The sequence below is a fragment of the Sus scrofa genome, chromosome 6, assembly GCF_054392235.1.
Source record: "Sus scrofa isolate SSC_HxYL_T2T_F1_AM1 chromosome 6, Sscrofa_HxYL_maternal_Yorkshire_Landrace_v2.0, whole genome shotgun sequence".
In the NCBI taxonomy this organism is placed as follows: domain Eukaryota; kingdom Metazoa; phylum Chordata; class Mammalia; order Artiodactyla; family Suidae; genus Sus; species Sus scrofa.
In genome coordinates, this window is record NC_139388.1 from 164,930,595 (window position 1) to 164,955,003 (window position 24,409).

Here is a 24,409-nt window from a genome sequence, read left to right on the forward strand (position 1 = left end):
TCAGGTCAATTCTTTCTTTCTCTTTTTTTCAGCCCCACTCAATGCATGTGAAGTTCCCAGACATGGAATTGAAACTGCGCCACAGCTGTGGCGGCAACACCAGATCCTTAACCTGCTGCGCCACAAGGCAACTTTCTCAATTCTCTTTCATATGATGCCCTAATTCCACCCATTAGACAGTCCCACCCAAAGCAGACATTCTCATTAAAGACAGCAACCTAACAAAGATGCAGCTTCCTTACAGTTTATCTGCATTCTAACTCTTTTTTCTGGGGTATTAGTCAAACTGTCCAAATTCAATATTAATAAAATGTAATAATGGAATTCCCACTGTGGTACAGTGGATTAATAATATGACTGCAGCAGCATGGGTTCAATCCTTGGGCCCCTTCCTGGCGCAGTGGGTTAAAGGATCTGGCATTGCTACAGCTGCAGCATAGGTCACAGCTGAGGCTTGGATTCAATCCCTGGTCCAGGAACTTCCACATACAACAGGTGTGGCATTTAAAAAAAAAAAAAGGAGACGAAGAGAAGGAGAAAATGTAATAAGAAGTCCCTTGGTGGCCCACCATTAAGGACTTGGCATTCTCACTGCTGCGGCTTGGGTTCAGTCCCCCGCCCAGGAACTTCCACATGCCCCAGGCACAGCCAAAAAGAAAAAGAAAACAAAGGGGGAAGGGAGGGAGTGGGATGGACTGGGAATTTGAGGTTAAGAGATGCAAACTACTGCCTTTGGAATGGATAAGCAATGAGATCTGGCTGTATAGCACTGGGAACTTTATCTAGTCACTTATGATGGAGCATGATAATGTGAGAAAAAGGAATGTATATGTGTGTGTATGACTGGGTCGCCTTGCTGTACAGTATAAAACTGACAGAACACTATAAACCAACTACAATGGAAAAAATAAAAATCATTACAAGAAAAAAGAAAACAAAAAGAAAATGCAGTGATGAAACAACTTGAATTTACATGCTAGACAAATATTGCATTAAAGCATGATGATTATGAGAACGAATTTTAATAAACTGAATGTAGTTAATGAAGAAGGTTGAAAGGCCAGAGACAACCTTGGCAAAAGTGTGTATTTTCTTAGAGAATTTACCAGCTAGTTAGCTATCTAAAAGTAAAAACAAGGCACTGCTAAAAGATAGAACTTTAACTCAGGGATATTTAACCTGGGGGCAGAGAATTACCTGCAAATGTACAACCAGGAAGCCTCCTCTAGAATAACGATTTTCAAAATGTGAGGATAGGCAGTTTGCTCTGCTCACTACGTTACACTCAGAAACTAGCCAGGTAAGCACTCAAGTATTTGTTGACAATACAAATGAATGAATGAACGACAAGAATGAATGGATGAAACAAATTAAATACTAGGAAGTTTCTCCAAGTGCCTAGGGGCTGCCTGGAGCAGGGACTCTAGACCCCCAACCCCCTAAATTCACATTTGGGCTTCTAAATAAGGTTACGTATGTAAAATGCTTTTACAAAACTATGGAGAACCTAACTATCATGATAGTGTCCCTCCCTGAACTCCTAGTATAGTTATAAGTGCATACAATTGGATGCTTCATTGTCCTTTAAGTTACTTTTGAGTCCTTAAGGTTATTTGAGGTACGAGATTATATTTTACATAAACAGCATTTGCCTATTCAACTGTCACTTAAACTGCACTTTTCTTTTATACCAACTCCTCAGAGAAAAGTCTAAATTTTCTTTCTTTTTTTATTTTTAGGGCCACACCTGTGGCAAAAGGAAGGTCCCAGGCTAGGGGTCGAATGAGAGCTTCAGCTGCCAGCCTAGACCACAGCCATAGCAACACAGGATCCGAGCCACATCTGCAACCTACACCACAGCTTTGTGGCAATGCCAGATCACTAACCCACCAAGTGAGGCCAGGGATCAAACCCATATCCTCATGGATACTAGTCAGGTTCTTAACCTGCGAGCCACAACAGGAACTCCCTGGATTTTCTTGTATCAAGCAACAAGCAGACATTTGGAGCCAACACATTCTACAAAGTCTGCCAGGCAACAATTTAGTTGTTAAGGCATCCTCATCTCCACGTGAAGAACAGGGCTCCTGTAACTATTTTAAAATGCTTTGCATTCTATTCTACCCCCCGCCTCTGCTTTTTTTTTTTTCTTTTTAGGGCTGCACTCGTGGCACATGGACGTTCCCAGGCTAGGGGTTGAAATGGAGCTACAACTGCCAGCCTATGCCACAGCCACAGCAACGACAGATCCAAGCTGCGTCTGTGACCTACACCGCAGCTCACTGCAACCCTGGATCCTTAACCTACTGAGCAAGGTCAGGGATCAAACCCACGTAATTGCGGATACTAGTCAGGTTCGTCAACTGCTGAGCCACAATGGGAACTCCCTATTCTACCACTTTTTTAATTAGTAGAAAGAGAAAAATTAAAGTGTCAATAGGGATGACAATAAACATACATTTTATAAACATAATATAATTGAGAAATCATCAGGCATGCTGAAAACAGTAAATCTCTGTCATCAACAGGACACTCCTCAGACTTCTGGCGCCTAAGGCTTTAGCCCATTTTTAAAGGAAAGGAATAAAATGTTATGAATATATCTTAAGAATAAGTATTTTGTCTAAAAGGCAAGGTGTGGTTAACGACTTTGTAGTATGTGGTGAGGATACCTCTCCCTTATACTCTTCAAGTCTTTGTTCAACTCACACAGATTCCTTCCATGCATATCTGCAGTTACACGTTATATACTAACGTAGGGAAAGACTTTTCCTTATGTATCTTAATTTACTCTTTACAATAATATCTACCAGCAGTGTGTTCCAAATTGGGTAAAAGATTACTTAACAATTAACAATATATATCAGCAATTTTAGATGGTATGGTTAATGAATGAGTCTAAGACTATTCCCTATTCCCTTTCAAAAAGGAGGATATAAGAAAAGCATGAGCACACCACCACCACCACCAAAAACATGGACAAAAAAATAAGCAATTCACTAAACAAGAAATAAACACATTATAAGTTATTTTTGAGAGGAAGACATTGGGTTGACACCCTTTTAAAATTATAATGCTAAGTGCTGATGAAGGATGTGATAAAGCAGAAGGGAGTATAAACTGACCATCTCCCTTGAAAGCTACTGGGGAAGGTTGTTTCAGGAATATTAAAAATATTTGTCTTTTGACATTCCCTGGTATCCTAGTGGTTAAGGATCTTGAGTTGTCACTGCTGAACTCAGTGCTATCTATGGCACAGGTTTAATCCTCGGCCCAGGAACTTCTGTATGCCGTGGATGCAGTCAAGGAAAAAAATTATCTTTCATTCTGACAAATTATTTTATGAATCTGCCTATCCTAAGGGAAACAGAGATTTGGCCAAAGATTTATGTACAGGGATGTTCAACACAGTATTATTCAAACAGGGAAAAATTTGTACAACACAGATAAATGGTTAAGTATGATTATTCATAAAATGGTACATCATGCAACTATTAAAAATCATGTTTTCTTAGAACATTCGGTGTCATGGGGAAACGTTCATGATATAACATTTAAAATTGAAAGTATGGAACTTTACACAGAATATAATTTGGTTTTGTAAAATTCACACATACACACAAACAACTCAAGTGTCAGAAGGATATCCAAGCGCTACTGATAATTATCTTCAGGTGGCAGGACTGTGGGAGATTATTCGTATCATCTTTATAATACTCTATTATATTTTTCAAAATTTCTACAGTGATCAGTTATTAATTCTGCTACTGAAGAATTATGTAAAAGGAGGAGTTCCTGTCATGACGCAGCGGAAACGAATCTCACTAGGAACTATGAAGTTGCAGGTCCGACCCCTGGCCTCATTCAGTGAGTTAAGGATCTGGTGTTGCTGTGGCTGTGGCATAGGCCGACAGCTGTTGCTCTGATTCGACCCGTGGCCTGGGAACCTCCACATGCCGCTAGTGCGGCCCTAAAAAGCAAAAAAAAAAAAAAAAAGAAAGAAAATGGTGAGATAAAATCCACCATTACTAACAAAAAATAAAAACTGTATATCCACTCTAATCCTGGCTACTCAGTAAGCCAAACAGTCCACAATTGGTTAAATTTGGGTAAATTATAATTTCAAATACTCAGGGAGAATACTGAACAGAAAGCAAATTAAAAAGAAGAAAGTTATACCACTGAGATCCAATCCTCCTACAACAGTACAACAAACTCCCAATGTATGAATTCAGTGGCATTTCCCCACTTAACGTCTACTAAAATTATAATATCTAATTAGAGAGTTAGTTATACCTGATTTACTTCCCTTAAAATCTGTAAATGATTATTTTGTTTTGAGGAGGGGTTATCACATAAAAATAAAAATATAAAATTGCAGAGGGAAATTTTTTGAGTCAGTAATCAACAGAAGATAATGGAATCTGTTTACTAGTGATATGCTGAGATGGTTATTTTTAAAGCAGAAGATACTTAAGCCTGCAACCACAAGTTAGTCTAATGATGTACCATCTATTCTTCTAAATGATTAATGATGCAGACATGCCATGTTGATTGATGTTAATGCAGCAAGGGCAATGCTGCCGTAATACACTTGATCAATATTCTGTTTCTGAATTAAACACTTTCCTTCACCACTGAGCTGACTTGTAGTAATTTTGCATTTTAATAAATCAGAGAGCTCTAATGCACTGAGTTGAAAAGGTCAACTATCAGCCCAACCACAGACTTACGCTAAGACTTACACAGTTCCTAAAGGTTCTTCTATTTTATACATTTTTAATGTTTAAAAGTACTGCATTTTGTCTTATGCAACTTGTATTGCTTTAAAAGTATACCCCAAAAAAATTTGCCAACAAATTTCATACTGAAATCATTTGGGGGAAAATAATGATTAAAGGATGTTTTTGTTAAAGTCCTTTGAAAGTAAAGAATTATTTTATGAAGAACTAATCATACACATATCCCTAATTTTTATCTTTAAAAAATTTAGATTTTTCACACACCAGCTTTCCTTAAGGCAAGACACCTCTTCTAAGTTAGGACACAGTAAGCACGATCTTAAGATCAAGGCCAGGACCCTGCACTCTGTGTCTCACTTCTCTCATATATAAATTGGGGATAATTCCACCTAATGTGTAAGGTTGTTATGAGAGTAAATTGGAATAACATGTGAAACTACTGGATCCAGACCAAAGGTTGTCAAATTTTAAAGTGTGTCAGAATCACTAGACAGGACTCATTCCCAGAGCTTCTGATTCAGCAAGTCTGGGGCTTGGCCAGGGTGTGTTTCTAACAAGCTCCCAGTTGGTGATCTGGGACAACACTTTAAGAACTACTTATTTAGACAGACCTGAGCATAATCCACCAATCCTGGGCACTCAGCTTCTCTGAACCTCTGCTTCCATAACTCCAAAACTTGAAATATACTTCATTGTGGAGTTTATGAATTATGGAAGGAATGTACAGGTCTGCTGAACACAGGGTCTAGTTTGTAACAGATAGTTAGTAGTGTTAACAGCAGTTGTTACCACCACTACTGCTACTATTTCTACTAAGTAATGGAACATGTAGAACATTCATATCACAAAATGTTTAATTGCATTAAACTGCACTGTAAAGTTCCCTATATTATTTTACATTAATTCCTTTTCTGACAGAATTATAAGTCAATTACAAACTAATTGACAAATTCCTATAACAACTTTTTTGTAGCAGTTAAGAGAATGGCTCTAGAGAATGACTGTGTTCAAATTCTAGTTCTGCCTTCTATTATCTACATGTCCATGGCCCCTAGCTTCCTTAAATATAAAATAAAAACAGTAAGAGCACCTACTTCATAATGCTGTTAAGAACTGAATGGGTTAACCTCTGTAAAACTCTGCATAGTGCCTGGCATAAAATAAACATTCAATAAACATAACTCATCAGAATTATTATTATGCCACACTATCAGCAACATTATAAATTACTGTGTATATATTAAAGCATTAAATAGATTCAACTTTATTTAAAGGTAAAATTCAAATAATGGGTACTTTTCTAATTATTACTATGAACTATAGACTATCTAGTCTTTTATTATGTTGAGACACATGAACTGCTTGCTGATATGCGACTACTTTTGACCTATAAAAGTAGTACATACTCTCACATGGTTGAAGCTAATAACTTTCACCCCAACCTCTGATCATTCCTTTGAGCCTGTTAATGGTTCCACCCTCATATACTCCAGGATTTGGTTTTCAGCTCTCTTCCAACTCAGATCTCCCAGAAGGTTGATACCCACTACTACCATGGTTTTAATTAGAGACTATAAATCCAGAGGTTTTACCTAGCCCATAGATGGATCTGGTTGGCCTACATAATTGTTTTTTTGGAAAACCTAGAGTTTTAACACTAACATATTCAAACTCTCAACCACAAAATAAATAAATAAATAAAAATAAATATGGATTTCTGGCTTTTCTTGAAAAACTGAATGATCTAGCAACACTGGATAGGCATTCCCAAAAGCCTACAACTATCTGGAATTAACTATCAGCAGCTACCCCTTCAAACGGGGCCTGAGCTCTTCAAATTGCTACTCTTAAGTAAATAAGTGAAGAGTAAAGTTGACTAATCTGCCTAGGCCTGAGGCAACATAGGATCTGAGCCTCAACTGCAACCTAAACCCAGATGCCTGAGCACTGAGCAAGGCCAGGGATCGAATCCGCATTCTCATGGATACTACTCAGATTCGTTTCTGCTGTGCCACAACAGGAACTCCTTCAATTTTTCAAATTCTAATTCTACCTTCAGCAATATGCTGATAGACACTAATTTCCATCTCCAGCCCAGACTCAGATCCAATTGCCATCACCATCAGTATCTGTGTATCCCATAGACACCTCAAACAAAGGAAGTTCCTCATCAGTTTTGTTCTCCTAGATTCTCTATTTCAGATGTTGACAGCATCCAAACAAAACATAAGTCAGTCTTACACCTTTACTATTCTCATTCTCTCACCTCCCACTTCTAAGCAATCAACAGTTCCTATAGATTTAGTTCCCAAAAATCTCAAGTCTATTTTCCTCTTCTTCCCCATTACCAATGCTTTAATCCATTCAGGGCCTTAACAATCAAGGCCATTTATCTAAAGCTTACATCTTATTCTGTCTCCTCTCTGCTTAAAATTCTGCCCCATTGGCTCCTCACAGACCTCAGAATAAAAAATAAAACTTTTTCAACTCTGCTTATCTTTACAGCTTCATCTCCTGCCCATTGTACTAATGGTACCAAACATCTGTAGTTCTCTGAATACATCTGATAGCAACACATTTCCACACCTCTGCATAGGCTACAACACCATCCAGCCCCATAAACTTCCTTTCAATTATCAGAGTGCTATCAGGTAGAGGAGGTAAGGAGACAGAGGTGGGAGACAGAGCCTGGTGATAGAAAACTTTTAATTTTTATATCATATAGTTCTAGACCGCTTGAAATTTTTAGAATTAGTTTAATTTTAAATTTTTTGGTTTTGGGGGTTTTGTTTGTTTGTTTGTTTGTTTTTGTCTTTTTACGGCTGCACTCACAGTATATGGTATGGAAGTTCCTGGGCTAGCGGTCCAATCAGAGATGTAGCCACCAGCCTACATCACAGCCACAGCAGCACCAGATCCAAGCCATGTCTAGGACCTACACCACAGCTCACGGCAATGCTGGATCCTTAACGCTCTGAGCAAGGCCAGGGATCGAATCCTAGGTTCTTTAACCGCTGAGCCATGATGGGAACGCCTAAATTTTGGTATTTTTAAAAGGGATTACTTGGTCACAAGAAAAATTCTGCTCTGCTGTCAAGCACAGAGTGATGGTCTCTTTTGCCTCTCCACTATTTCAGGGTTCTATACATATTTCCACACTATAGCATATTTCACATTACATTATAATTACTTCTTTACAAGCTCCCTAACATCCCGGCTCATTTCTTAGTAACCTGTATACCCTCGGTTCTGAGAACAGGGAGTTGCACATACTACACATATATTAAATGTTTGAACTCAACAGCCAGTTTAATACCAAAAATACTTCCTACACAATGTCAAAATTCATATGCAAACAACTTTGGTTGACTGATAGAAAAAGGGATTTTTTTGCTCTTGTTCAAAAGAAAAGAGTCGGTTTATAAACTGCCAACTATTTTCTTTTTAATCTGAAAAATGAAAGAATGAAGCTGTAGTTTTCAAACCTTTTTAAAGCTCTAACATGCTAGGACTAATTTCAATTATTACCTATAGAGGGGGAAAAAAAAGTATTTCTTTTTCAAAACTAGTTTATGTTCATTTAAATTGACTTTGTGTTGGTGTTCCCCTTGTGGCACACTGGAAATGAATCTGACTGGCATCCAAGAGGATGTGGGTTTGATCCGTGGCCTTGCTCAGTGGGTCGGGGATCTAGCGTTGCTGTGAACTGTGGTGAAGGTAGCAGACTCGGCTTGGATCCTGCATTGCTGTGGCTGTGGTGTAGACCAGCAGCGGTAGCTCTGAAAGAAAGCACTTGACTTTTCTTTCTTGCTACTATGGCTAAACTGTCCATGCTCCTAGCCAAAGGCAATGCCACACTCTACTGCCTTGTCAAGGACACTGATCCAATAATTCTCTCCTTTCTCTCTTGCATCATAATTTTTTTCCCTCCCCACTGAATCACTGCTGACAGCATAGAAACATGCTACTATTGTTCTTATCTTTAAAAAAAAAAAACAGAAAAACAAAACACATTACTTCTCCCCTACAGCTACTACTGTATTTCTCACCCTCCCTTTACAGTAGAATTTGAAAGCACTGTCTACATTATCTTTAAATTACTCTTCTCAATGTTATTAATGGATTTTTAACTGTTAAATCCTGTGATCACTTCTCAGCCTTCAACTTACTTGATCTGCCAAGAGCATTTAACACAGTTGCTGACGCCTCTCACCTCCTAGAAACTCTTTTCTTTTCTTTTCCTTTCTCTTTCTTTCTTTTTGCCGCATAGCAGCAACCCAAACCACAGCAGCAGTGACAATGCCAGATCCTTAACCCTTTAATCCTTAATCCTTTGAACTGTAGCAAGTGAGAGAAAGAGAGTAGTCCAGGATGATACCAGATTTTTGGCTTGAACAACAAGAATGGAGCTACCATTAACTGAGCTAGGGAAGACTGCAAGAGGAACTAGTTGGGAGGGGACATCAGGAGCTTAGCCTTGGACATGCTTATAATCAAGTTCTAGGTACCTATCAAACATCTAAATGGAGATGTCAAGTAGGCAGTTGAAGTGTCGAGTTCAGGAGAAAAGTTCAGGCTGGAGAAATAAATTTGGGGGTCACTGCATAGAGTTTTTAAAGCCATGAGAATTTGGGAGTAGAAAGAGAAGAGAAGAGAGGTCTGAACAATGAGCTCTGGAGCACGCCAGCATTTATTTGGAAGGCAAAGGGATGAGGCAGAACTAGCAAAAGAGATCCAGAGAAGCAAACAAAAAGGAGGAGGAAAACCAGGTAAATGTGGTACCCTGGACGCCCAGAAAGGAGGTGTTTCTAGGGAGTTCCGTGATGGATGAATACAAAGATCTATTGTAAAGCACAGGGAACTACACTCACTATTTTGTAATAACCTACAAGAGAAAAGAATCTGAAAAAGAATAAAACCTGAATCACTGTGCTGTACACCTGAAACTAATGTGACATTTTAAATCAACAATACTTCAGTTTTTAAGTTTAAAAAAAGAATATTATGAACATTACACTGAGCTAAAATAAAGCCAGAAAAAGAGAGTACATATTATGAGATTCCATTTATGTGAAACTCTCCAAAAGAAAGAGTTAATCTTTTAGTGATAAAAAGTAAATGAGCAGTTGTCTAGAGCCAGAAGCAGGGAGTGAGGACTGACTAAAAGAATAAAAGAATCTTTTGGGTGATAGAAGTGTTCTAGATCTTGACCAGCAGTTATATGAGTAAAGAAATTTGTCAATATTCATTGAAATTTACAGAGTATACATTTAATTGTATCTTAATTATACCTCAATAAAGTTGACAAAACACACATGGCACTCCCACTGCTACCATGTGGGAGCCACTATCATCTCTCTTCTGAATTACTACAGCCTCCTAACTAGTTTCCCTGCCTCTGCTTTTCCTGCATTTTATTCTCAAAACAGTGGCCAGAGTGACACAAAAAAAAAAAAAAAAAAATTCACATCATGTTACGCTTCTGCTCAAAACCCTCTATAATGGCTTCTTACCTCAGTAAAATTCAATGTCCTTGCTGTGTTTTACATATAAGGCCTCAAAGGATGCTCTCTCATAGACCTCATCTCCCACTACCCTCCCCCCACAGTTATCTGCACCCCAACCAGAGCTGGCCTCCCTGCTGTTCTTCAAACATGGCAGACACGCCCTTTTGCACTTATTGCCTCCTTTGCCTGGAATGATTTACTGGGCACCATCACTCCAACAAAGCCATATAGCTTGTTCCCTCACTTTCTTCAGGTCTTTCACCAAAAGGCACCATCCCAATGAGTCCTTCCCTGGTCATCTAAAATGTCAGATCACCTGCCCACACACACACACACACACACACACACACACACACACACACACACACACACCCTCTCTTCTATTTCATTTTCTCCTTTCATGCTTTTTTTTCCCTCCTTAGGACTTAGCATTCTCTTACTTATATTTTACCAATTTACCTTGTTTATTGGCTTTCCTCCTCTACCAGACTAGATGTCCCAAGAAGGTAGGAATTTTATGTTTTATTCCCTACTGTATCCCCCAAAACTTAGAATAATGTCTAAAACAGATGTTGAATAAACTAATGTATCCACACAAATTCGAGATTTCCCTTTAAGAGTTGATAGTAATTAGAATTTGTCTTATAGATGCATCAATTGATACGTCACCTGCTTTCAAAAATTCTGGTACATTAAACTTAAAAAACTTCGACACATTTACACACATGCAAATGTATGTCATCTAAACTTGCTTTCAATTCTGATCAAGAATGTAAGATCTAACCAGATATTTAAAGTCTTTTAATCAAATTTTCAGAGATTTTCTTCTGCAGGGCCTATGAATGTGAAATAACTCCTATTACTGGCAAGAATATAGAGAAAGAATATTATTCAGTTCTTTACAAAAACCAGATAATCTCATGTTGTCCAAGACTCTCATAACTATTACAGTAGAAAATAAACAAATCAATCTGACAATCTCAGAACTAAGTATCCATTTAAAAAATACATATAACCCTTATTTATTCTTATCATTTAAATAATTCATTAAAGGAACTGTTTTACCAGCAAGCCACATAAATATGGAAGTGTTTAAGGGGAGCTCAGTTTAACATAAATAATTTAAATCAGAAGGTAGAGGTGCCTTTGCTCTAGAGGCCTGAGTCTCCTCTCCTTTAAACAAGCAAACAACACAGCTTCCAAAGAAGGTGTCTCCTTAGTAACTGCAGAGGAGAGAATTCCCTACTGCAGCCTTCACCTGCATTCAGCAGCTATTACTTAAAACTCAATAAGGTATTCAACTTCATTCAAGTAGAGTTCCAGTGTGGGCACTATCTGCTTTCATTTATAAGCAGCATTTTATATTTAACCTAAAAATAAAGGCAATGGGCTTTCATAGTAAGATTTTTAATGTTTTATGAAATTAAATGTAGTAGAAAATTTCAGGAGAGCATCATTAGTTAAAAGCAGCTCTGAATAAAGAGTATGACCAAACATAGTAAATACTTTAAAGACGCTTTTTCCTAAAAGCATTAGAGAGATCATGACTGAGTACAGCGGTTTGTCTTCACTGCATATAAGCTGCATCTTTCATTTCTATGTGCTGATTTCTTTAACAAGACAATGAAGAAAAATAACTGCAATATTCTATCCTAATATAGAGGGACAATAGGTGTCTGAACATCTCGTATATCTGGTCCCAGACTTCACAACCAAAACATTTTTAAGCTATAAATTGATTTAATTTTTCTTTATCTTGGTATACCTAGCATCTATCACAGTGCATTATCACTTGCAGTTCAGACAAAGTATTAACATCTCCAAATATTCTCATTTCTAAGTTTCTCAGACTGCTTTACACATAAAACAGAGGTTATTCTTGATAGGCAAAATAGCAAAAACATGAGTAACAAAGCTAACAGACACTCCTAATAGATAAAAGGTACATTAGGACAGGATCATTAAAATCAACTTTTATTTGCTGGTTTATAGTTTTCAAAGCAAGATGAAATGAGAATGATCATCCAATACCTTACCCTTTCTACCGGTGAACCATAGCATGCAATGCCGAAACATAGCAGTGGCAGATGGCATTTGGTGTTATTAACTATAAAAAGGATAATAGCAGAGAAATGACGGCTGGCAGACAAGACACAGAAATGCAGATGAAATGAATGCAAACTTGTAGTTCTTGAAGCAAAGCAAAACCTTTAAGCCAAAGGCTGCCACTAGCTTCAATTTAATTTACATTTTGAGTTTTACACGGACAAACACTGCAACCTTCACAATCAGTCTTTCAACTCTTCATGCAGAAGCAGAACCATACTCCTCGATAAAGAAGATCAGCAACCTTCTGTAAACACAAGCCAGCAGCAGCAGCAGCCCATTACTCTCTCCCTTCACTGATTTTTATCGTTTAAATTTTTAATCTCCAATTGCAGCCAGATCCACAGTCCTTTCAAATAGATCTGTATCCACTGCAGATACAAATCCCTGCCTAACCTGAGGTACCATTTCATCCGGAACGTTCCTGTGCACTCGTTCATGCAGGATCAGTTGTAAAACCATTCAAGTCATCCAGCAAACAACCCAAAAGAGAAGGACAGAGGCAGTTGGGACTATGAAGAGAAAGGATCTCTTCTTTCAGCTCACCCTGGAAATGGAAGGTTTTCTGATCAACAGTTATTGTGAAGGTGCTGTCGTCCTCATCGTCTATACCAATCACAGCTCCCTGTGAAACAAAGAGCAAAATCCCAATAAGGCAAACAATGACATCAGCAATATTCACTACTGCTACAGCCCTGGAATGCTCAATGCACCAACGACACTGGAAGCAGGCTAGACACAGAAGAGGGGACTCAGACTAGCTTTGCTTAAGGAGGAAGGCTAAAGGAGAGGGGATGGCCGGCATTGCTGTACTCTGCAAAGGTATCCTTGCTTGAGGGGCATGGGTATGGTGGGAGGGGGAAGGGAAAAACACACAAGCTGAGTCTAGGATATCTGTTTAAGAGCCAGTCACTGACCCTTTCTGAACTTCATTGTTTTTTGTTTTTTTGTTTTTTGGTCTTCTTAGGGCTGAAACTGCAGCATATGGAGGTTCCCAGGCTAGGAGTCCAATCGGAGCTACAGCTGTTGACCACAGCCATAGCAACTCCAGATCAGAGCCACATCTGCAACCTGCACCACAGCTCACGGCAATGCCAGATCCTTAACCCACTGATCGAGGCCAGGGCAAACCTGCATCCTCAGGGATGCTAGTCAGATTCATTCCGCTGAGCCATGATGGGAACTCCCCTTTCTGAACTTTAAATTGCTAAGACAGGAGTCACCAGGTTGTTCTAAGGCTCAAAGAATGTAGGTGCTCTTTATCAAGCTGTTTCTGTGTTATATTTGTACAGAAATGCCAGGTGACACTTGCTTTCTAGGTGTGCTCTCAAAACCACTTGTCCATGGCTCTGCTACTGCACTTGCACATTACACTGAGAGTATCTATTTCTGAGTCTGCCTCCTCCCACTGAACTGCTATGAGATCCTAGATGCCGGGAACTCTTTTATATATTATGATACATGGCACTCAAGCACATACTCCAGTATATGTTTTCTAAATAAAAGCATAAACAGCTCTCCAAAAGAGGGGGGTAGGGTGGGACTGCATTTATAAGTTGTTTCAGGAATGTGGACATGGTGGGTTTTAAACTTTTGTGCTTATGTTCAAGAATATGCAGCATATTAAAACAATAGAAATTAGGAAAGCAACACGAAGTTCTACAAGATACGGAGTCTACTGGGCAGTGTCTTAAAAAGTAAATGTCGTAAGTATTCCAGAGAGAATAGCTGGAGAACATGGCTCAGATATAATGCCCCAGGTTGGTAACAAAAGAAGCAGTATGCCACAGTTAAAACTAGGACCATGTAAAGGGAGGGCTGAAAAGACTTAAGGGGCAAAAATACCTAATCTGGAGTTCCTGCTGTGGCAATGGGATCGGTGGCATCTTGGGAGCACTAGGACACAGGTTGATCCCCAGCCCAGCAAAGTGGGTTAAGGACTGGTGTTGCCACAGTTGCAGCTTAGCTCACAACTACGGCTCGGATCTGATCTCTGACCTGGGAGCTCCATATGCTGCCGGGGAACCAAAAACGAAAAGAAAAAACAAAATAAAACAAAAAACATCTAATCCCATGGGAAAAAAAAAAAAAAAGGCTACTCTTATCCCAGTAGGAATAGGCAAACATGTTTGGCTAAACATTTACAGGTACACCCCACTTTTCAAAAAAGTTCTTTTTATGTCACTTTGCTTCTGCAAAAGACCTAAGTTAATATAAACAGTCCTCCACCTAAGATGGTTTGATTTATGATTTTTCAACTTTATGGTGGTGTGAAAGCAATACACATTTAGCAGAAATGGCATTTTGAAAACTGATGTCTTCCTGGGCAAACAATATGCAATAATGCCCTCTCATGATGCTGGGTAGCAACTCCCAGTCAGCCACGTGATCACAAGGCTGAATGAGACACACCGATGACCATTCTGTACCCAACCATTTTGGGCAAAATCATCTCACACAAAACCTGTAATAACCTGTTTTATTATAAACAGGTTTTGTGTGAAATAAAACAGGTTTTGTGTGAGATGATTTTGCCCAACTGTAGGCTCATGTAAATGTTCTGAGCACATTTTAGGTAAGTGAGGCTAAACTATAATGCTCAGTATGCTAGGTGTAGTGAATGCATTTCAACTTAAGACATTTTCAATTTATAGTAGGTTTATTGATATGTAACCCCATCATAAGTCTATATCTATTTTCATTAAATATAGGAAATCTGGAAATTTTCCAGAAAATAGGTGGAAATCAAAAACAACATTCAGCCTTTGTTTTGTCCTGAGCCACAAGCAGTGCCCCCCAACAAGCAGTGAGAGTAGAACTACCAAGCTCTTCCCAACTACACACAGTACCTCAGCATTAGGCCACATTAGGTACTGTCTGTGAGCATCTGCACTTTACCTCAATTTATTTTGTGTATCTGTTAGCAAGCTGCATCCTAAGGTAACTGCTTTTTTGCTTTACCCATTTCTCTCTCAAACAGTTTCATAAGAACAATCTTCTTCCAGATATGAGGGGAAACCTACATTTACTTCTTTTCAGAAGCTGTATGGATGAACCCCAACACTATCCAAGTCCCATCAACTTGAATTATTTTAGTTATTCCTCTGTTTCATATTGGGTTGGCATTTTTATCCCCATTTTCAGATAATAAAAGTGCTCCAGAGTATAAAGACTTATCCAAGGTCATACAGAGTTAATGGCAGAACCAGAACCATTGGCTTAGGACCTACTTATTCCATGACAGCAAAAAAAGACACATCTTAGTAGGTGAGCATGTGTGGGGGCAACTCATTCTGGTTAACAATTTCATGGTTAATTAAGTTAACCTTCCAATTTATGATGTATCAAATATTTGCTGAGTCATAACTAAATACAGCACATGCGCTAGATACAGCCTTGGAATACGTAACAATAGTGCCTCTAGTGGAGGAGATAAACATATAAAGAGGTGAGTATACATAATATAGAGCAAAAAGTGACCTCTACATGGATGAACTTTGAAAACATGCTAAACAAAAAAAGCTAATCACAAAGGACCACATATTGTATGATTCCATTCATATGAAATGTCCAAAACAGGCAAATTTGGGAGTTCCCGTAGTGGCGCAGTGGTTAACGAATCCGACTAGGAACCATGAGGTTGCGGGTTCGGTCCCTGCCCTTGCTCAGTGGGTTAAGGATCTGGCGTTGCCATGAGCTGTGGTGTAGGTTGCAGACGCGGCTCAGATCTGGCATTGCTGTGGCTCTGGGGTAGGCCAGCGGCTACAGCTGATTAGACCCCTAGCCTGGGAACCTCCATATGCCGTGGGAGTGGCCCTAGAAAAGGCAAAAAGACAAAAAACAAAAACAAAAACAAAACAGGCAAATTCATAGAGACCAAGAGTAGGTTAGTCATTGCCTAGGGTTGAGGAGTTGAGGAAGTAGGTTGAGTAAAATGGGAATGACTACTAATGGGTATGAGCTTCTTTAGAGGATGGTGAAAACACTCTAAAATTGACTGTAGCAATGGCTGCACAACTTTCTGAATACACTAAAAACAGTGAATTGTATACTCTAAATGGATGAATTGTATGGTATGTGAATTATATCTCAACAAAGCTGTTATATAACTCACCACAATCCCAAATGTCTATTCTTTCTTTTTGATCCCTTAATGGAAATAACCAGTTACCGAGTCAATTCAAATAGAAAACTCCAGGTTCTATACTTCTCCTTTATTCTATAATCATAAGATGTGCTCATCCCACTTGTGAACTATAATCTCAAATTTACCGACTCATCTTCACACCATGGACTGTCATTGCCCTAATTCAGGTTTTCATCACTTCTTGCCAACTAGCCACCTTTAGTCCACAGTCCTTGCTATTGCCAGAGTAATATTCCTAAAGCACAGACTCTCACAGGAGATCCAAATATTTAAAACTTTCTTGGCTCTCCAGGAACTATTGGATAAAGTCAACATTTCTTCACAGTGCCATTTAAGATTGTTCAAAATCTGGCCGAACCAGTCTTTCCACTGTCACCACCTAGCTGCTTCCTTCTCACCTCACAGAGACCCTAAATGTACTCAACCTTAACATTTCTTGCATACACTGAGGGAAAAAAAAAAAAAAAAAAACAAGCAATTTCACTTTTTCATGTCATTCCTCAAGTTCAATTCCCTACCATTAGTTAAAGAAAAGCAAAACTCCCTATCTCCCCCTAGCTACCACCTCCTTTCTTACTGCTTTCACAGGGAGCTTTTCCAAAACCGGCCATGCTTTAACCTTTTCTCTACTCCTGGTAATTAGCTCCGTTCCCCACCTCTGCAGCAAGCTTCACTCTCACAGGTCTCCCGTGACCACTCTATAGTTTTGTCTTACGGCACCACTCTGAAGCACTGCTGCTGCTCCTGATGTCTTCTTCCTTAACTCTCTCCTTCAATGGCTCTAAGCTGTGCTGCAGAAACACTTCTACCTAAGTCCTTTCAACAAACTTACATGGGAAAAAGCATTCTTTTCCAGCCCATTACACTTTACCCTCCTCTATCCAAAAGCTTCTTTGAAGACTTTGGAATCTACCTAACAACCTCCCACTCCAATCCAGTCTTGCCATTACCCTGAGAATTCTTCGATGTATAGATGCACAATTCATCTAATACTCTGGCCTTTCAGTTTCTTGATTAGTTCGACCCAAATAAAGTTCATTGATATTCTCATTCTTTCATTCATTCCCATGGCAATTCCCTAAACCTGTACTATCCAACATAACTGTCATTAGCCACATATAGGTATTTAAATTTTAGTTGTAATTAAGTAAAATTAAGCAATAATTTGAAGAAGTTCCTCAGTCATATTTCAAATCCTCAGGAGCCACATGTGCTAATGGCTTTGGAACTAGCCACATGTCTACAGGGCAGACAGAGAACATTTTAACAACTGTAGTAAATTCTAATGGACAGCATTGTCCTAAACCTCATGATCACAGAGAACTAAACCGTAGTAAAAAGCTGGGAGATCAAGACGATGGCAGAATAAGAGGACATGAAGTTTGCATCTTTCAAAAATGTATCAAGAAAACATCTACAAATGGAACAATCCTTACAAGACCCTGACTGAGCACTGACAGAACAACTTGAGCAACTAGAAGGATAGGAAGGAGTGCTACATAACCTGGCAAGATGAAGGAGAAAGAAAAGGAAAAAAGGAGGAGCTCCCATTGTGGTTCAGTGGAAAGGAATCTGACTAGATCCATGAGGATGCAGGTTCGATCCCTGGCCTCGCTCAGTGGGTCAGGGATCCAGCATTGCCATGAGCTGTGGTATATGTAGCAGACCCAGCTCGGGTCCCACATTGCTGTGGCTGTGCCCAGCAACTGTAGCTCTGATCTGACCTGACCCCCTAGCCTGGCAACTTCCATATGCCCCACATGCAGCCCTTAAAAAGAAAAAAAAGGAAGAGAGGAGAAGTGAAAATGAGATGGGACCTGCGGCCCTGGGAAGGTGCTGAAGAGGAGGAGAAGTTCCCAAACCCAGGGAAGTCCCCTCACCAGCAGGGAGGTTAGCTGGGACAGGAAAGGAGACTTCGAGGATCAGAGGAGAACACAGTGATCAGTCTGCAGCAGATGGGACAGAATGAGACACACAGTGATGACGCTCACCACCGCCCTGGGCACCCTAGCTTGAGATTCCTGACCAGTGATGTGGGTGGAGGCCAACTGCTGTAGCATGAAGCTTAGAGACAAGGCTGCAGTAGTTGTGTACCTGGGTAGAGCTGGAGGACAGAGTACAGCAACTATGAAGGTTCAGGAGGAAGCCTAGGTGGCCACGGCTGAGCACCGCTATTGAATGGTGTGAGAGAGGCAGGGCCACCACTGCAGCCCCTCTCCCATGTAGGCCCCTACAGTCCCTAAAAAAAGCCTTCCCCAAGGCTGGCCCCACTCCCAGACCATTGTCCCACACCTCACGCCAGTGTGAATGCCCACACCTGATCTCCGGCCCGCCTCCCTCAGGAGCTAATTCACTCCCCAAGATCTCTGACCAGCCCACTCCTGCCTGAGTGAGCCTGGGCAACCTTATCTCAGGCCCTCCTCCCTTTGGAGCAGATTCTTGTGCCCTGATCTCTGGCTAGCCCACTCCCACCAGAGTGAGTCTGGCAAGTGACTAAAGTCATTTGAAGTTTGCCTTCATCTCTAAATACACCTCTCAACATGGCCCTAACCACCAGAGGGGCAAGATCCAGTTTCACCCACCAAGAGGCAAACACCAGCAGGAAGCAAGGACTACGATCCTGCTGCCTGTGAAAAGAGATGACAAACACAGAAAGTTAGTCGAAATGAGATGACAGAAAAATGTTTCAGATGAAGGAACAAAAAAAAAAAGCCCACAAAGTCAACAAAATGAAGAGGAGACAGGCAATCTACCTAAAAAAGAATGCAGTAAGGACAATCCAAGATCTTGGGAAAAGAAAGGAGGCCAAGAGTGAGAAGTTACAAGAAACATTTAACAAAGATCTAGAAGATTTGAAGAACCAAAATGGGAGTTCCCGTGGTGGCACAGTGGTTAACGAATCCGACTAGGAACCATGAGGTTGTGTGTTCGGTCCCTGCCCTTGCTCAGTGGGTTAACGATCCGGCGTTGCCATGAGCTGTGGTGTAGATTGCAGATGCGGCTCGGATCCCGAGTTGCTGTGGCTCTGGCGTAGGCCGGTGGCTACAGCTCTGATTCAACCTCTAGCCTGGGAACCTCCATATGCCTCAGGAGCGGCCCAAAGAAATAACAAAAAGACAAAAAAAAAAAAAAAAACCAAAATGAACAATACAATAACTGCAATGAAAAATACTCTAAAAGGAATCAGTAACAGAATAACTTTTAGGCAGAGGAACAAATAAGTGAGCTGGAAGACAGAATGGTAGAAATTTCTGCCACAGTAAAATAAAGAGAAAAAAGAAATGAGGACAGCCTAAGAAACTTTTGGGACAATGTTAAACATACCTACGTTAGCATTATAGGGGTCCTAAAAAAAGAAGATGTAAAAGAGACGGAGAAAATATTTTAAGAGATGATAGCCAAAAACTTCTTCCCTAACATATGAAAAGAAACATTCAAGTCCACCAAGTGCAGAGAATCCCTTATAGGATAAATCCAGAGGAACATGACAAGACACATATTAATCAAACTGACAAAAATTAAAAACAAAGAAAAAAATGAAAAGCAACAACAGAAAAGCAAAAAGAGCATACAAGGGAAATCCCATAAGGTTATCAGTGAATTTTTCAGTAGAAATACTGCAGACCAGAAGGGTGTGGCAGGATATACTTAAAGCAATGAAAGGGAAGAACCTATGACCAAGAATTCTCTATTTAGCAAGAATCGCAGTCAGATTTGGCAGAGAAATCAACAGTTTTTCAGACAAGCAAAAACTAAGAGAAATCAGTACCACCAAACCAGCTTTACAATGACTGCTAAAGCAGCTTCGCTAGGTGAAAAAGAAAGGCCAGGACTAGAAAGAAGAAAATTACAAATGGAAATGCTCACTGGTTAAAGCACATATATAACAAAAATAGGAAATCATTCACAGAAAAATATCATATCAAAACTAGCAATGAGGGGTCTCTGGGCTGATGGATGGCTATCTGGCGCCTTTACCCAGTGCACTCATCCTGCCTCCCACCACCACTACTGCTGCTGCCACTTTGCCTCAGTCACCCTGAATCTGCCCAACACCTTTCAGGAGATTGGGGGCACACACCATGGCCAAACTCAACAAGTAGCCAGCAAGCAAGTGAACCTGGATGATGTAAGCCACTAGCACTGGCCTCCAGGTTGAGTAGCTGGGGAAAAGACATGCTAAAAAGAACAGAAGAAACCCCTGAGCAGCAAACTTACCCTATTTTATAATATTTTGAAAGGAAGATGGGATTAGGATGGTGGAATAGAAGGACTGGAGCTTACCTTCTCTCATAAAAACAACAAAATTACAACCAAATGCTGAACAACCTTCAACCAAATGGACTGGAAACTTTCAAAAAGATATCCTACTCCAGAAGACAAAGAGGAGGCCACATCAAGAGATAAGAAGGGGAACTATGTGATATAAGCAACCCCATACCTGCCAGATGGGAAGCCCACAGACTGGACAGTAACTGCATCACAGAGACTCACCTACAGGAGTGAGAGTTCTGAGCTCCATGTCAAGTCCTCATGTCTGGGGATCTGGCATTGGGAGAAATAGCCCCTGGAGCATCTGACATTGAAGGCCAGTGAGGCTTATGTGCAGGAGCTCCATGGGACTGGGGAAAGTGGAGACCCTATTCTTGAAAGACACACACAGGCTTTCATGTGCATTAGGTCCCAGAGAAAAGCAGAGATTCCAAAGGAATATGGGTTCAATCTGACAGTAGTTCTTGGAGGATCTCCTGGGAAAAACAGGGGGTGACTGTAGCTCATTGTGGGGGAAGGACATTGGAGGCAAAGCTCTCAGGAATATTCATTAGCGTATGTTCCTCTAGAGGTGGCCATTTTGGGAAAATCTGACCCCATCTATCAGCACTCAGAAACCTCAGGCCAAACCAATAATCCAGGTGGGATCACAGCCCCACCCATCAGTAAACAGGCTGCCTAAAGATCCCCTGGCACACAGCTGCCTCTAATCTCACCCAGAGGCAAAGCCCCACCTACCAGTGGGCAGGCACCAGTCCCTCCCAACAGGAAGCCTACAGCAAGCCCCCATACCAACTTCAGCCACCAGAGGGGCAGACATCAGAAGTAAGAGAGGCTACAACTCTATTGTCTGCAAAAAGGAGACCACACCAAAAACCTATAAAAAAATTAAAAGGCAGAGAACTATAACTCAGATAAAGGAACAAAACAAACAAACAAAAAACAGACAAACAACTAAGTGATTTGGAGATTACCATTCTCCAGAAAAAAGACTTTAGACTGATAATGCTGAAGATGAGGCAAGACATTGGAAATAAACTAGAGGCAAAGATTGATAATTTACAGCAAACACTGAGCAAAGGAATACAAGATTTAAAACTTAAGCAAGCAGAGATGCAAAATACAATAACTGAAATAAAAAATTCATTAGAAGCAACCAACACAGAATACAGAAGGCAGAAGAACAAATAAACGAGGTGGAAGACAGACTAGTGGAAATAACTGATGCGGAAAAGAAAAGAGATAAAAGATTGAAAAGAAATGAAGAGAGTCTAAGATAACTCTGGGACAACGTTAAACACACCAACATCCATATTATAGGGGTGCCAGAAGGAGAAGAGAGAGAGAAAGGAACAGAAAAAATTATTCAAAGAGACAATACCCAAAAACTTCCCTAACATGGGAAAGGAACCACTCACTCAAATCCATGAAGCACAAGTACCATATAAAATAAACCCAAGGAGGAACACCCTGAGACAGATAATAATCAAACTGACCAAAATTAAAGACAAAGAGAAGATATTGACAGCAGCTAGGGAAAAGAAACAAATAAGGTACAAGGAAACCCCGATAAGGTTATCAGCAGATTTTTCAGCAGAAACTCTACAGGCCAGAAGGGAGTGGCATGATATACTTAATGTGATAAAAGGAAAAAACCTCCAACCAAGACTGCTTTACCCAGCAAGGCTCTCATTCAGATTTGAAAGAGAAATCAAAAATAGCAATGAGGGAATTCCCATTGTGAACTGAATCTGACTAGTAACCATGAGGTTACAGGTTTGATCCCTGGCCTCATGCAGTGGGTTAAGGATCCAGCATTGCCGTGAGCTGTGGTGTAGGTCACAGACATGGCTCAGATCCTGTGTTGCTGTGGCTGTGGCACAGGCTGACAGCTGTAGCTCTGACCCAACCCCTAGCCTGGGAACTTCCATATGCAGCAGGTGTGGCCCTAAAAAGCAAAACAAACAAACGAACAAAAACTAGCAATGAGTACAAAAGCAGAATATTGAAAAGGCATTTGAAATTAAGAGATCAGCAACCTAAATTATCTCTGAACATATGTAGTTGGCTGTATCAAAATTTAATAGGAAGCACAAACCAAAAAATGATAGACACACACATATAAAAAAGAAAAACTAAATCAAATACAACACTAAAGATATTCAAATCACAGGAGAAGAAAAAAGAAAGGGGAGAAAAAAGACCTAAAATAACAAATCCAAAACAATTAAGAAAATGGCAATAAGTACACATATATCAGTAATTAAAGAGCAGAGAGAGAAATTAAGGAAATAATCCCATTTACCATCCATCAAAAAGAATAAAATACCTAGGAATAGGCCTACCTAGTGAGGCAAAAGATTGTACTCCAAAAACTACAAGACAGTGGTGAAAAAAGTCAAAGATGGCAAAGATGGAAAAATATACCAACATCTTGGATTGGAAGAATCAATATTGTCAAAATGACTATACTACTCAAGGCAATCTACCCAAGTCAATCCTATGTAGATTGCAATCCTATCAAATTACCAATGGCATTCCTATCAAATTACCAATGCAATCCTATCAAATTACCAATGGCATTTTTCACAGAACTAGAACAAAAAAATTTTAATTTGTATGAAAACACAAAAGACCTCAAATTGCCAAAGCAATCTTGAAAATGAAAAACAGAACTGTAGGAATCAGGTTCCCAGACCTCAGGCTGTACTACAAAGCTACAGTCATCAAAGCAGTAGAGTACTGGCATAAAAACAGAAATACAGGTCAGTGGGACAGAATCGAAAGCCAAGGGATAAACCCATGCACCTATGGTCAACTAATCTATTACAAAGGAGGCAAAAATATACTTTGGAAAAAAGACAGTCTCTTCAATACGTGGTGCTAGGAAAACTAGACAGTTATAAGTTAAAAAGTGAAATTACAACATTCTCTAATACTATACACAAAAATAAACTCAAAATTGATCAAGGACCTAAACACAAGGCCAGATACTATAAAATTTCTAGAGGAAAACATAGAACACTCTTTGTGTTCTATGTAGATGGCTGTATCAAAATTTAATAGGATCCACAAACCAAAAAATGATAGACACACACATATAAAAAAGAAAAACTAAATCAAATACAACACTAAAGGTATTCAAATCACAGGAGAAGAAAAGAGAAAGGGAAGAAAAAAGACCTAAAATAACAAATCCAAAACAATTAAGTTTATTTGTTCATTGTATATTGGATATTCTTTATCCAGTCCTCTGTCAGTGGACATTTAGGTTGTATTCATGTCTTGGCATTTTTTGGACCCATCTTAGAGTAATGAAAATAAAACAAAAATAAACAAATGGGACCTAATTAAACTTACAAACTTCTGCACAGCACAGGAAACTATAAACAAAAGGAAAAGACAAACCAGAGAATGGGAGAAAATCTTTGCAAATGAAGCAACCAATGAGGGATTAACCTCCAAAATACACAAACTTTTTTTTTTAGGGCTGCACCCACAGCATATGGAGGTTCCCAGGCTAGTGATTTAATCAGAGCTACAGCTGCCAGCCTATGCCACAGCCACAGCAATGCGGGATCTGAGCCATGTCTGTGACCTACACCACAGCTCACAGCAACACTGGATCCCTAACC

At 39.8% G+C, this 24,409-nt stretch overlaps 2 protein-coding genes across 13 annotated transcripts in view; one reads left to right on the plus strand and one right to left on the minus strand.

The window, feature by feature from the left end:
- The window catches only part of RAB3B (RAB3B, member RAS oncogene family), a 580,278-nt gene that overhangs the window by 297,892 nt on the left and 257,977 nt on the right, over positions 1-24,409 (plus strand). The window lies entirely within an intron of this gene.
- Positions 1-24,409, minus strand: part of OSBPL9 (oxysterol binding protein like 9) — a 175,312-nt gene that overhangs the window by 104,103 nt on the left and 46,800 nt on the right. For 7 of the 12 annotated variants that reach the window (XR_014808283.1, XR_014808282.1, XR_002345204.2 and 4 more), the window contains exon 3: positions 12,902-12,980. The exons of the other annotated variants lie outside the window; for them this stretch is intronic. Coding sequence is in view for 4 of the 7 variants with exons in the window: in XM_003482083.5 (XP_003482131.3) it covers positions 12,902-12,980 (79 nt within the window). In the remaining 3 variants the exon portion in view is untranslated. The remainder of the gene's footprint in view (positions 1-12,901; positions 12,981-24,409) is intronic. 12 annotated transcript variants of the gene reach the window in all.